The 14,222-nt window shown below is 46.4% G+C and overlaps 1 protein-coding gene across 3 annotated transcripts in view; it reads right to left on the reverse strand.

Annotated features, from left to right (window-relative positions):
* The window catches only part of DRP2 (dystrophin related protein 2), a 162,956-nt gene that overhangs the window by 124,839 nt on the left and 23,895 nt on the right, over window positions 1-14,222 (reverse strand). For all 3 annotated transcript variants that reach the window (XR_016313966.1, XM_089685516.1, XM_089685517.1), the window contains exon 3: window positions 6,813-6,969. Coding sequence is in view for 2 of the 3 variants with exons in the window: in XM_089685516.1 (XP_089541642.1) it covers window positions 6,813-6,969 (157 nt within the window). In the remaining variant the exon portion in view is untranslated. The remainder of the gene's footprint in view (window positions 1-6,812; window positions 6,970-14,222) is intronic.

Here is a 14,222-nt window from a genome sequence, read left to right on the forward strand (position 1 = left end):
TCTGGAACCCTATTGGCTTTAAGAATGTTGACTTCTTTGGCACAGTGCATGCTGGATACATTGCTTCTAGCACCACCATATGCTGCTACATCATATGACAGATGTATAAATTGTAAACTTGTAGCTATAACAATTTTACCAAAGCCATCCATGAACATAAATGCTACAAATGCAAACCCAGACCAGATAAGACAACACATTATAGAAAACTGAATGTAACATTTATTGCCACTTTTTTTTTTATCTAAAGTCAATCAAGAACATTTCCCACATAGGTGTCATGGACTTGGGGTTGCAGAACCATTGCCCAGGCAACTGGGGTTTTTTTTTGTCTTTTCAAGTTATCCAGAAGGAGCTGGTTGACTTTCAAGCCAATCTGGACTTCCATATAGCCTGGGCACTGCAGCGCTTCACCGGGTCCTAGCCACATTCGTATGGAACTGTATTGCGGCTAGGGCCAGTAGGAATACCCGCTAACTTTACTAGGAGTCGCTTCGAAGGCACACTGCCCTGCCAGATCGTTCTTTTCGGGAATATGTTCTCCTTTTGGTGGGATATGGGCAGGGGCGGTTACGAAGACGGAGCTTGCTTGGGAACCTTGGAATTTCAGCGTTACATCTCACCAGGGTTTGGTAGCCATGGTTACCTGTTTTCCAGTAACCAATTGGTAATTTGGTAACCATTACAACCAGAGGCGGACTGACCATTTGGAAACTCAGGCACTGCCCGAGGGCCCGGGGTCAGTAGAGGGCCCCATGAGATGACCCTGGTACCTTTTTCATAGGCTTTTTTGAGTTTGGGCAAGGACACAGGGGCCCCATGAGTTGTCAGTCCGCCTCCGATTACATATGTTGCCCGGTTACTCTATGAAGAGCACCCAAGTACCTTTAACTAGCCATCACTCCACCCTCATCCATGGAACATATCAGTTTTTGGACCATAGTGAAAAGCATACCTTATGGTGCCGCTCCAAGCTATGGATAGAAGGAAAAGGATCATACCACCGGCAAGTGAGAAGGAGGGAGCATGAGTCCAAGCGATTCCAGTTTCAGCCAATACAAGTGAAGGGATGGATGTTGCTCAACCGACCCAAGGTTGAGGAATGGCCTCAGCCGCCGTTCTGGCCACGTCCTCTGATGCGTTTGCCCTCACCCACCGGGGCTTGGTCACAGAGGCCTCCAGGCTTTTTGGACCATATCCTCTGGGGGTCTGGGGCAATCGAATGGTATCCCAGGATTACCACCGCTCCCTCGGGATCACCCCACATGAACTATCATTGTAACATATGGCTTCCTATATAGAATGTAATCCTATAAAGGCGTCGGACTGTCTGGGGCGGGCATTGTCTATGAGAACGTGATTAGCTTTTTGTATACAGTAAATTCATTGAGTTTCTCTAATAAAGCAGTTCTTCTTGTTAGCTCCCAAATCTGGTGTTGTCTAGTTCTTTGGGGTGGCTACAGCTACGGTCGCTTGCCTTGTCTACCAGAACTTGGGAAGCAGCTTCTTGGCAGAGATCCCCAGTCGGGGTATCAGGAGCCCATCACAATAGGTGATGTGTTTAGCACTTCTGCTTTGCAGCACTGAGGTTCCAGTTCAAATCTCATACAAGACACCATCTGCATGGAGTTTGCATGCTTCCTCTGTACAAGTATGGATTTCTGCCTCTATCGCTATAGTTTTTCGTTGTAGAGCGTTTCATCGTTAGCGTATAATAACTCTTGATTATGGAGATGAAGATCACATCTGTTAGATTTATCCTCAGGGGGATAATATAGATTGCAGTATACAGCCAGAGGAATAATTTAGTAAAAATGTATATTCTGGGGTCAATTTATAAAAACAAAAAAAATTGCAGCATTTGCACACTTATCGCAAATGGTCCCCACAGTGTGTTTAATATGTTTTTTTCCTCTGTCTGCTCCGTTTAGTGGCTATAGCGCAATATTTTCCTGAAATCATTCAAGCAGGAAAATACCACAATGTGGCCACTAGATGGAGCTGAAGATAGGAAATAAATATATTGGACACAATACAGAAAATAAATTATTGCCAGCTGTGTGAATGCTGAGGGGCTCCAAAGACATGCTGGTGGGTTAATTGGCTTCTGTCTAAACTGGCCTTAGTATGCGAGTGTGCATGTGAAATAGGGAGCTCCTTCCTGGCAGCGGTTTTATTACAAAATATATGAAAAATACATTTCAAATATACTGTGTGTTTTTAAAAATACAAATCTACATTTTTGGAGTGCAATTACAAATATATGTAAAAATATATGTCAAAATTACTTTTTTATACGTTAAAAAATATCTGAAGAATATATTTTAAAAAAAAATGTATTCTTCAGATTTTTTTTAACATATAAAAAAGTAATTTTAACATATATTTTTACATGCATTCCAAAAATATAGATTTGTATTTTTTAAAGACATACGGTGTATTTGAAGAATATATTTTTAAAATCTATTCTTCATATTTTTTTTTTTTAAGATATAAAAAAACTAATTTTTACATATATTTGTAAATGCATTCCAAAAATGTAGATTTGTATTTTTAAGGATATACAGTATATTTGAAATGTATTTTTAAAAATATTTTTTCATATAATTTTGTAATAAAAACGCATTTCAACATGCAGCATATATATATATATATATATATATATATATATATATATATATATATATATATATATATTTTGAAATATATTGAATATGGCCAAAATTATAGTATTTCAAGTATATGCCAATATATTTTGGAAGAATATTTTTAAAATATATTTCAAAATATATTTTTATTCCAAGTGGGATATACTGTAATAAATATAATTTTTGAGGAAATGAACACTCTTGCTTTCCCTTATCACTAATAGCTAGCCCAACCACCCTTCCCCCCCCCCCCAGCTTGAAGGCAGTGTGTACATTGTAAAAAAATATGGGTGTGGCAAAATTGTGCTAACAGTGGGAGGGGTTTGAAGCTTCTACAGAGCACAGGGGTCAAAAGTATGCAGGAGTGGGATATTCACAGAGTGCACGGGGCAGGAGTGGGTAATGCACAGAGTGCAGGGGTTAGGAGTGAGAAATGCACAGAGTGCAGGGGTTAGGAGTGAGAAATGCACAGAGTGCAGGGGTTAGGAGTGAGAAATGCACAGAGTGCAGGCGTTAGGAGTGAGAAATGCACAGAGTGCAGGGGTTAGGAGTGAGAAATGCACAGAGTGCAGGGGTTAGGAGTGAGAAATGCACAGAGTGCAGGCGTTAGGAGTGAGAAATGCACAGAGTGCAGAGGTTAGGAGTGAGAAATGCACAGAGTGCAGGCGTTAGGAGTGAGAAATGCACAGAGTGCAGGGGTTAGGAGTGATAAATGCACAGAGTGCAGAGGTTAGGAGTGAGAAATGCACAGAGTGCAGGGGTTAGGAGTGAGAAATGCACAGAGTGCAGGGGTTAGGAGTGAGAAATGCACAGAGTGCAGGGGTTAGGAGTGAGAAATGCACAGAGTGCAGAGGTTAGGAGTGAGAAATGCACAGAGTGCAGGGGTTAGGAGTGAGAAATGCACAGAGTGCAGGGGTTAGGAGTGAGAAATGCACAGAGTGCAGGCGTTAGGAGTGAGAAATGCACAGAGTGCAGGGGTTAGGAGTGAGAAATGCACAGAGTGCAGAGGTTAGGAGTGAGAAATGAACAGAGTGCAGGGGTTAGGAGTGACAAATGCACAGAGTGCAGGGGTTAGGAGTGAGAAATGCACAGAGTGCAGGGGTTAGGAGTGAGAAATGCACAGAGTGCAGGGGTTAGGAGTGAGAAATGCACAGAGTGCAGGGGTTAGGAGTGAGAAATGCACAGAGTGCAGGGGTTAGGAGTGAGAAATGCACAGAGTGCAGAGGTTAGGAGTGAGAAATGAACAGAGTGCAGGGGTTAGGAGTGAGAAATGCACAGAGTGCAGGGGTTAGGAGTGACAAATGCACAGAGTGCAGGGGTTAGGAGTGACAAATGCACAGAGTGCAGGGGTTAGGAGTGACAAATGCACAGAGTGCAGGGGTTAGGAGTGAGAAATGAACAGAGTGCAGGGGTTAGGAGTGACAAATGCACAGAGTGCAGGGGTTAGGAGTGAGAAATGCACAGAGTGCAGGGGTTAGGAGTGAGAAATGCACAGAGTGCAGGGGTTAGGAGTGAGAAATGCACAGAGTGCAGGGGTTAGGAGTGAGAAATGCACAGAGTGCAGGGGTTAGGAGTGAGAAATGCACAGAGTGCAGAGGTTAGGAGTGAGAAATGAACAGAGTGCAGGGGTTAGGAGTGACAAATGCACAGAGTGCAGGGGTTAGGAGTGACAAATGCACAGAGTGCAGGGGTTAGGAGTGACAAATGCACAGAGTGCAGGGGTTAGGAGTGACAAATGCACAGAGTGCAGGGGTTAGGAGTGAGAAATGAACAGAGTGCAGGGGTTAGGAGTGACAAATGCACAGAGTGCAGGGGTTAGGAGTGACAAATGCACAGAGTGCAGGGGTTAGGAGTGACAAATGCACAGAGTGCAGGGGTTAGGAGTGACAAATGCACAGAGTGCAGGGGTTAGGAGTGACAAATGCACAGAGTGCAGGGGTTAGGAGTGACAAATGCACAGAGTGCAGGGGTTAGGAGTGGGCTCTGAGAAAGAAGGTCTATTCCTCAAAACACGTAAGCCATTTTGGATGCCACGCAGACTTCCTACTCTACTGATGTGGTATCATGGACTTGGAGGCGGTCTCTGCTGTATTCTGATACGCCTGTACTTCACACAAGTTTGTGATCAGACAATGTATATAATTGTATTCTCAATAAATGTTGTCTTTGGTAATGCACGAGCTTGCTGCACCACTTTCTTCTTTCTTGTTATTTCTGGTGAAATGAGGACACCCACAGTCCTATGAGGGCAGCAAGACCCGTGTCACCTCTTGTAATCGATTAGTCTATGGGACTATTGAAATGCATTCTTTGACATTGCACTGAAGCACAGGAGTTTTGTTATCATTTGTTCTTGTAATTCACAGAGTGCAGGGGTCAGGAGTGGGTAATGCACAGAGTGCAGGGGTCAGGAGTGGGTATTGCAGAGTGTGCAGGGGTCAGGAGTGGGTATTGCAGTGTGTGCAGGGGTCAGGAGTGGGTATTGCAGTGTGTGCAGGGGTCAGGAGTGGGTATTGCAGTGTGTGCAGGGGTCAGGAGTGGGTATTGCAGTGTGTGCAGGGGTCAGGAGTGGGTATTGCAGTGTGTGCAGGGGTCAGGAGTGGGTATTGCAGAGTGTGCAGGGGTCAGGAGTGGGTATTACAGAGTGTGCAGGGGTCAGGAGTGGGTATTACAGAGTGTGCAGGGGTCAGGAGTGGGTATTGCAGTGTGTGCAGGGGTCAGGAGTGGGTATTACAGAGTGTGCAGGGGTCAGGAGTGGGTATTGCATTGTGTGCAGGGGTCAGGAGTGGGTAATGCAGGCCATACATGGTTCGATTCCGAACAATTAAGAAAATCAGACCTAAGAATAATCGAACAATTTTCGCTCTGTTAGTGGGGCAATGGCATTGGCCGATTTTTGTGGTTCCTCCTCATTTCGTTTATCGGGCATGCTGGAACATTTGTGAAAAACGACCGATTTTCGAAATCATTGGTGGCACCATCGGATTACAGAACGAACGTTTCAATTTTTTGGACAAAAAAATAATTCGGAATTCGAACCATATATGGCCTGCATAATGCACAGAGTGCAGTGGTCAGGAGTGAGGAATGCAGAGTGTGCAGGGTTCAGGAGAGGGTAATGTACAGAGTGCAGGGGTCAGGAGTGGGTAATGTACAGAGTGCAGGGGTCAGGAGTGGGTAATGTACAGAGTGCAGGGGTCAGGAGTGGGTAATATAGAGTGCAGGGGTCAGGAGTGGGTAATACACAGAGTGCAGGGGTCAGGAGTGGGTAATACACAGAGTGCAGGGGTCAGGAGTGGGTAATGTGCAGAGTTCAGAGGTCAGGAGTGGGTAATGTACAGAGTGCAGGGGTGAGGAGTGGGTAATGTACAGAGTGCAGGTGTCAGGAGTGGGTAATACACAGAGTGCAGGTGTCAGGAGTGGGTAATGAATAGAGTACAGGGGTCAGGAGTGGGTAATACACAGAGTGCAGGGGTCAGGAGTGGGTAATGTACAGAGTGCAGGGGTCAGGAGTGGGTAATACACAGAGTGCAGGGGTCAGGAGGGGGTAATACACAGAGTGCAGGGGTCAGGAGGGGGTAATACACAGAGTGCAGGGGTCAGGAGTGGGTAATGTACAGAGTGCAGGGGTCAGGAGTGGGTAATACACAGAGTGCAGGGGTCAGGAGGGGGTAATACACAGAGTGCAGGGGTCAGGAGGGGGTAATACACAGAGTGCAGGGGTCAGGAGTGGGTAATGTACAGAGTGCAGGGGTCAGGAGTGGGTAATACACAGAGTGCAGGGGTCAGGAGTGGGTAATACACAGAGTGCAGGGGTCAGGAGAGGGTAATGTACAACGTGCAGGGGTCAGGAGTGGGTAATACACAGAGTGCAGGGGTCAGGAGTGGGTAATACACAGAGTGCAGGGGTCAGGAGAGGGTAATGTACAACGTGCAGGGGTCAGGAGTGGGTAATACACAGAGTGCAGGGGTCAGGAGTGGGTAATACACAGAGTGCAGGGGTCAGGAGTGGGTAATACAGAGAGCGCAGGGGTCAGGAGTGGGTAACGCACAGAGTGCAGGGGTCAGGAGTGGGTAACGCATAGAGCGCAGGGTCATGTGTGTAATGGACATTGTACATTGAACTGAATCATTTTGAGGATATGAAACTGAATTAGATCTTACCAGATGTTTATCTTTGGCCTGCTGTACTGCCGATAAGTCGCCACGGAGGGGCAACTGAACCGACAGCTCTTCATCTTTTGCCCCTAGCCAATCTATGATTTCCTGAAGTGGAGGCTGCAGCTTGAGTGTAGGATCTGCAAATGCTTCCAGACGTGCCCTGAGGAAATGAGAGAATAAAAAACGACATATAGTACTACAGGTTGGATATTAGTACACGCTATTAGCAACTTTAGCATTCATCAGTCAAGATGCCACCAGTCTTCATATAACCCACTTTCTGAAAGCCCAGGACAAAAAGAGAACAAAAAAAAAAAAAAAAAAAGAAGAGCAGACTCGTTTGACCAGTTGGCTTTTATTCCATAGACAACAATAGTGGTCTGGTTCAGGTAGTAATAGGGGTCTGATAGAAAAAGTCAAGTGATCTCTGGCCCAAATCCTAACACCCTTCAGGCAACACATCTCAGATTACTAAATCATATTTATGCGCCTCACCCCAAGGAAGCTTGAAACACATACAGATAGCCCACCATCTCAAAGTTATGCATAAACCCACAGTACAAATTCCTAACAAAAAGTGGGAATTCTTTGACTCTATTAACACCGCCATTAAGGGCATCCCATTATTCTACGACCTCAATGGAGACAAAAGGTCTTTTGACAAAACCATCTTCATAAATACATGAGAATAAGAACCATGGGGAAGCGTCTCTCCCTCACAATGGGCTCAGGCTATATAACTGAATTATAATAACTTTCACATATATATTGTTTTTTCCCCCAACCACCTAAGCAGCTCAGTAAGCAAAATTGAAGGTTTCTGACTTGGCAAAAAAAATGACCAGTGGTGAAATCTGTAATTTTTCGGCAAAATGAATTCCACCAAAATCACTCTGAGATAACATTTTATATAGAGCCAGCAATAGTTTTCCTCCCCACACAGTTGGAACATACTTGTAGCGCCCCATTCTGTCAGTTGAGGTTTACTCAACTGGTAGCCTACAGTGAATTCTGCAACCAAGGGCCGTGTTTCCTTAACTGGTGGCCTCTACTAAATTCCACAACACAAGGGCCATGTTTCTTCAACTGTTGACCTACAGTGAATTCCACAACCTAGGGGCCATGTTTTTTCAGCTGGTGGCCTACAGTGAATTCCACAACCCAAAAGCCATGTGTTCTCAACTGGAGGCCTACAGTGAATTCCACAACCCAAGAGCCATGTGTCCTCAACTGGTGGCCTACAGTGAATTCCACAACCCAAGAGCCATGTGTCCTCAACTGGTGGCCTACAGTGAATTCCACAACCCAAGAGCCATGTGTCCTCAACTTGTGGTTAAAAATGAATCCCACAACCCAAGGGTCATGTTTCTTTAACTGGTGGCCTACAGTGAATTCCACATCCCAAAAGCCTTGTTTCCTCAACTGCTGGCTTACAGTTAATTTCATAACCCAAGGGCTGTTTTTCCTCAGCTGGTGGCCTACAGTGAATTATGCAAACCCAAGGGCCGTGTTTCCTCAACTGGTGGCCTACAGTGAATTCTATGACCTGAGGACCATGTTTCCTCAACTGGTGGCCTACAATGAATTCCACAACCCAAGTGTTATGTTTCTTTAACTGGTGGCCTACAGTGAATTCCACATCCCAAAAGCTGTGTTCCCTCAACTGCTGGCCTACAGTGAATTCCACAACCCAAGGTCTATGTTTCCTCAACTGGTGGCCTACAGTGAATTCTGCAAACCCAAGGGCCACGTTTCCTCAACTGGTGGCCTACAGTGCATTCCACAACCCAAGGGCTTTGTTTCCTCAACTGGTGGCCTACAGTGAATTTTGCAAACCCAAGGGCCATGTCATTAAACTAGTTCCTGGACCAGGCGGCTGTTAGCTTTGCAGGGAAGGAACAGCAAGGCCCAACCTAATCCCACCGGCTTGGTAGAGGCACATGTTCTTCACATATCATCACCATTAGGCCTAGTTAGGAGCCAATATTATTTTACTACATTTTGCAAGGCCTTGCATCTCGCTGCTGGTTCCAAGCTTGGCCCAAAGGCTACTTCTGTGCCCTAAAAGGAGGACCAAATTGCAGGAGCCCTATCACCCTAGCGAATGCATTATGGAACCTACCTGACCACTACCTACCCATCTTAGCTGGCTGCTAATTACACTTTACTCAGGATTAGGCTGTGCTTCATAACGTTGCATCTTAATTCCCGCATCGTCATATCCTGCTTTACTCTAGCCTGGCTGCCTGCAGCTTCTTTCAAGGAGATACATCCAAGTATCTCCCCCCATTTTTTTTTATAAGCTCAGTCATATCTTTAAAACTTGAAATATTTATCGGAATCTGGAAGCCCCCTTTAAAAAAAAAAAGGGTGAAAAAAAATATGTGAATGAGTACGGGGAACATAGTATACCTTGCCTATTCCCCTTGATAGTGAAGAATATTCATTTTCAACAAATCGAATTCTGTTGATTCCAATGGGGTTTCCATTCAAATTTGCAATTTGATTATTTTTTGATTCTACGGGACGGGACGCTTATCGGAAGCTAGGATAAGGGTTTTCTATGGATTATTGGGGGTCACCATGTTATGTTTTTTTCTTGGCGCACGTGCCATAACAACCAATGTCCGAGCGTCCATTAAAATTTTTTTAGCTTTTTTTTTTTTTCTAATTTAAATCTTTTATTAACCTTTTTTTTTTCCTTACAAAAGCACGGCAAAATATCATTTACATCCAAAATACAACCATTCCCCTAAATTTTTCAATCCCACCTCCCCACAATCGCCCCCTCACCCAAACCCCCTAATAAAAATGTTTTATTTTGCAAGGGGGGCACTTATCAGAGGCTAAGATAGGGGTTTTCTATGTATTCTTGGGGGACGCCATGTTATATATTTTTTTTTATGTGCACGCACCACAAGAACCAATGTCCGAGCGTCCATTAAAATTTTTTTAGCTTTTTTTTGTTTTCACTTAAATCTTTTATTAACCTTTTTTTTCCCTTACAAAAGCACAGCAAAATACCATTTACATCCAAAATACAACCATTCCCCTAAATTTTTCAATCCCACCTCCCCATAACCCCCCCCCCCCCATCACCCAAACTCCCTAATAAAAAAATAAAATGTTTTATTCTGCGAGGGGGGCACTTATCAGAAGCTAGGATAAGGGTTTTCTATGGATTATTGGGGGACACCATGTTATGTTTTTTTTTGGCGCACGCACCATAAGAACCAATGACCAAGCATCCATTAAAATTTTTTATCCTTTTTTTTTTTTTATTGAAATCTTTTAGTATCTTTTTTTTTCCTTACAAAAGCACAGCAAAATACCATTTACATCCAAAATACAACCATTCCCCTAAATTTTTCAATCCCACCTCCCCACAACCCCCCCCCCCATCACCCAAACCCCCTAATAAAAAAATAAAATGTTTTATTCTGCGAGGGGGGCACTTATCAGAAGCTAGGATAAGGGTTTTCTATGGATTATTGGAGGACGCCATGTTATGTTTTTTTTTTTTGGCGCACACACCATAAGGACCAATAACCGAGCATCCATTAAAATTTTTCATCCTGAGAAGGAGAGGGGGGGGGGGTGCTTATCAGAAGCTAGGATAAGGGTTTTCTATGTATTATTGGGGGAAGACCATTGCTTTTTTTGCAACGAGTGAGCGTCCACCAGCAGCCTAGCAACCAATGAGGTCCTCAGTTGCTAGGATGCTGGCAGCTGTCCCAAGCAGCAATCCTTGGTTGCTAGGGCAAAGAAGCTAGGATAAGGGTTCAGTATGGATTATTGGGGGGGGGGGGGAAGGCCATTGTTTTTTTTTTCTTATGCAATGTGTGAGCATCTGCCAGCAGCCTAGCAACCAATGAGGTCCTCAGTTGCTAGGATGCCGGCAGCTGTCCCAAGCAGCAATCCTTGGTTGCTAGGGCACAGAAGCTAGGATAAGGGTTCGGTATGGATTATTGTGGGGAAGGCCATTGTTTTTTTTTCTTATCCAATGTGCGAGCATCCACCAGCAGCCTAGCAACCAATGAGGTCCTCAGTTGCTAGGATGCTGGCAGCTGTCCCAAGCAGCAATCCTTGGTTGCTAGGGCACAGGGTCCACCAGCGTCCTAGCACTCTAATTGCAAAGTTTATTGGCTGCACGGCATGTTTCAGTACTTTGGACATGCTTGCGGAAAGCAAACGCAAGGAGATTCGCCCATCGCCAGCATGTTACCGACTTCTCTCCGGACAACCCACGAGGGATCCGCGGCGGAACATTCTGGTCAGCGCTTTTGTTCTCTTGACACGTCGCCATCCACTCAACAACAGAGCAGGAGGGGAATGTAGAAAACTCGATACAATGTCTGCCAAGGATAAGATCCGGAGACACAGAGCGAGATTGGAAGCAGGACACAGCCGGCACCCCCCCTCCCCCTCCCCCGCCCCCAGGGAGCAGATAGGGAAGGAGGATTATCTTGTTAATTTATCCTCCAGGGTGTTGAACGCGCCGGAAACTTCCTTATTATCACAACGACGCGGGTTTGTCCTCCTTCTTGCCGGTTTAATTTCGCTCAATATTGGATAAAAATAAGTTTTGGAGATCATTAACATTTATGAGACGTTAGATTGGAATTCTTGACATCGAGAGAGAAAGCGAGCGAGCGCGGCCGGGACGTTCGGAGAGCCACGCGGAGTCCTCGGGGGAGATCGTGTGAAGATTTGTCTCATACTGGAGATTTAGAATTCAGAGAGAAGTATTGATTCAACTGAAGGCAGACACAGAATTCACATGAGGTCAACATCCGAGATGGTCCGCGTTCAGTTGGCAGATTATGGTTCATGTTTATTAAAGACAAGAAATACAAAAAGTAAAAATATTCGACAAAAGCTGGAAGAGCCTCGGATTTATTAATGTTTTTCAGATTGGAGCTATGCTACTAAAAGGCATTCTCAACCACCAACCCACTGACACCAATGATGGGGCACTATTCCTCCCACTGACACCAATGATGGGGGACTATTCCTCCCACTGACACCAATGATGGGGGACTATTCCTCCCACTGACACCAATGACTGGGCACTATTCCTCCCACTGACACCAATGATGGGGGACTATTCCTCCCACTGACACCAATGACTGGGCACTATTCATCCCACTGACACCAATGATGGGGCACTATTCCTCCCACGGACACCAATGATGGGGCACTATTCCTCCCACTGACACCAATGATGGGGCACTATTCCTCCCACTGACACCAATGATGGGGGACTATTCCTCCCACTGACACCAATGACTGGGCACTATTCATCCCACTGACACCAATGATGGGGCACTATTCCTCCCACTAATACCAATGATGGGGCACTGTTCCTCCCACTAATACCAATGATGGGACACTATTCCTCCCACTGACACCAATGATGGGGCACTATTCCTCCCACTGACACCAATGATGGGGCACTATTCCTCCCACTAATACCAATGATGGGGCACTATTCCTCCCACTAATACCAGTGATGGGGCACTATTCCTCCCACTGACACCAATGATGGGGCACTATTCCTCCCACTGACACCAATGATGGGACACTATTCCTCCCACTGACACCAATGATGGGGCACTATTCCCCCCACTAATACCAATGATGGGGCACTATTCCTCCCACTGACACCAATGATGGGGCACTATTCCTCCCAATGACACCAATGATGGGGCACTATTCCTCTCACTGATACCAATGATGGGGCACTATTCCTCCCACTGGCACCAATGATGGGACACTATTCCTCTCACTGATACCAATGATGGGGCACTATTCCTCCCACTGATACCAATGATGGGGCACTATTCCTCCCACTGATACCAATGATGGGGCACTATTCCTCCCACTGATACCAATGATGGGGCACTATTCCTCCCACTGACACCAATGATGGTGCACTATTCCTCCCACTGATACCAATGATGGGGCACTATTCCTCCCACTGATACCAATGATGGGGTACTATTCCTCCCACTTACATCAAATATGTAATTTTCTACTTTCACTGACTATAGTCCGGTCCCTCTAAAGCAGCGGTTCTCATCCTGGGGGTCGCGACCCCTTTGGGGGTCGAACGACACTTTCCCAGGGGTCGCCTAAGACCATCGGAAAACACATATTTCCGATGGCCTTAGGAACCGAGACACCGCTCCTCTATCCGTCTCCAGGTGTGGGCGGGATGACATGCCGTCCCTGTCATCCCCGGGATCAGTGGTAGGAATAGTGACCCCATCATTGATCCCGGGGGACACACCCCCGGGATCAATCCTTCCTCGTCGGTGATTGGCCGCCAGAACTGTAGCTCAGGAGAGGCACACAGGCGGCCAATCACCGGCGAGGAGGTGGAGCTTGGAAAGGAGGAGCCGAGCGGCACCGCGAAGATCGAGCGAGTGAAGAGGAGGAGAGCGGCCGGAGAAGGAAGACATCTGACCGGTAAGTGTCTGTACCATGGGAGAGGGAGGGAGCGAGCGAGCCCAGGCTGGAGCAGGGGTCAGCAAGGTAAGTATCATTGGTGTCAGTGGGAGGAATAGTGCCCAATCATTGGTGTCACTAATACCAATGATGGGGCACTATTCCTCCCCCCACTGACACCAACGATGGGGCACTATTCCTCCCCCCACTGACACCAACGATGGGGCACTATTCCTCCCCCCACTGACACCAACGATGGGGCACTATTCCTCCCACTGACACCAATGATGGGGCACTATTCCTCCCACTGACACCAACGATGGGGCACTATTCCTCCTACTGACACCAACGATGGGGCACTATTCCTCCCACAGATACCAATGATGGGGCACTATTCCTCCCACTGACACCAATGATGGGGCACTATTCCTCCCACTGATACCAATGATGGGGCACTATTCCTCCCACTGACACCAATGATGGGGCACTATTCCTCCCACTGACACCAATGAAGGGGGCACTATTCCTCCCACTGACACCAATGATGGGGGCACTATTCCTCCCACTGATACCAATGATGGGGCACTATTCCTCCCACTGACACCAATGATGGGGGCACTATTCCTCCCACTTACACCAATGATGGGGGCACTATTCCTCCCACTGATACCAATGATGGGGCACTATTCCTCCCACTGACACCAATGATGGGGCACTATTCCCCCCACTGACACCAATGATGGGGCACTATTCCCCCCACTGACACCAATGATGGGGCACTATTCCCCCCACTGACACCAATGATGGGGCACTATTCCCCCCACTGACACCAATGATGGGGCACTATTCCCCCCACTGACACCAATGATGGGGCACTATTCCCCCCACTGACACCAATGATGGGGCACTATTCCCCCCACTGACACCAATGATGGGGAACTATTCCCCCCACTGACACCTATG

This window comes from Staurois parvus, unplaced genomic scaffold (genome assembly GCF_062004578.1).
Source record: "Staurois parvus isolate SC_StPar_1 unplaced genomic scaffold, SC_StPar_1.0 ptg000377l, whole genome shotgun sequence".
Taxonomy (NCBI): Eukaryota; Metazoa; Chordata; class Amphibia; order Anura; family Ranidae; genus Staurois; species Staurois parvus.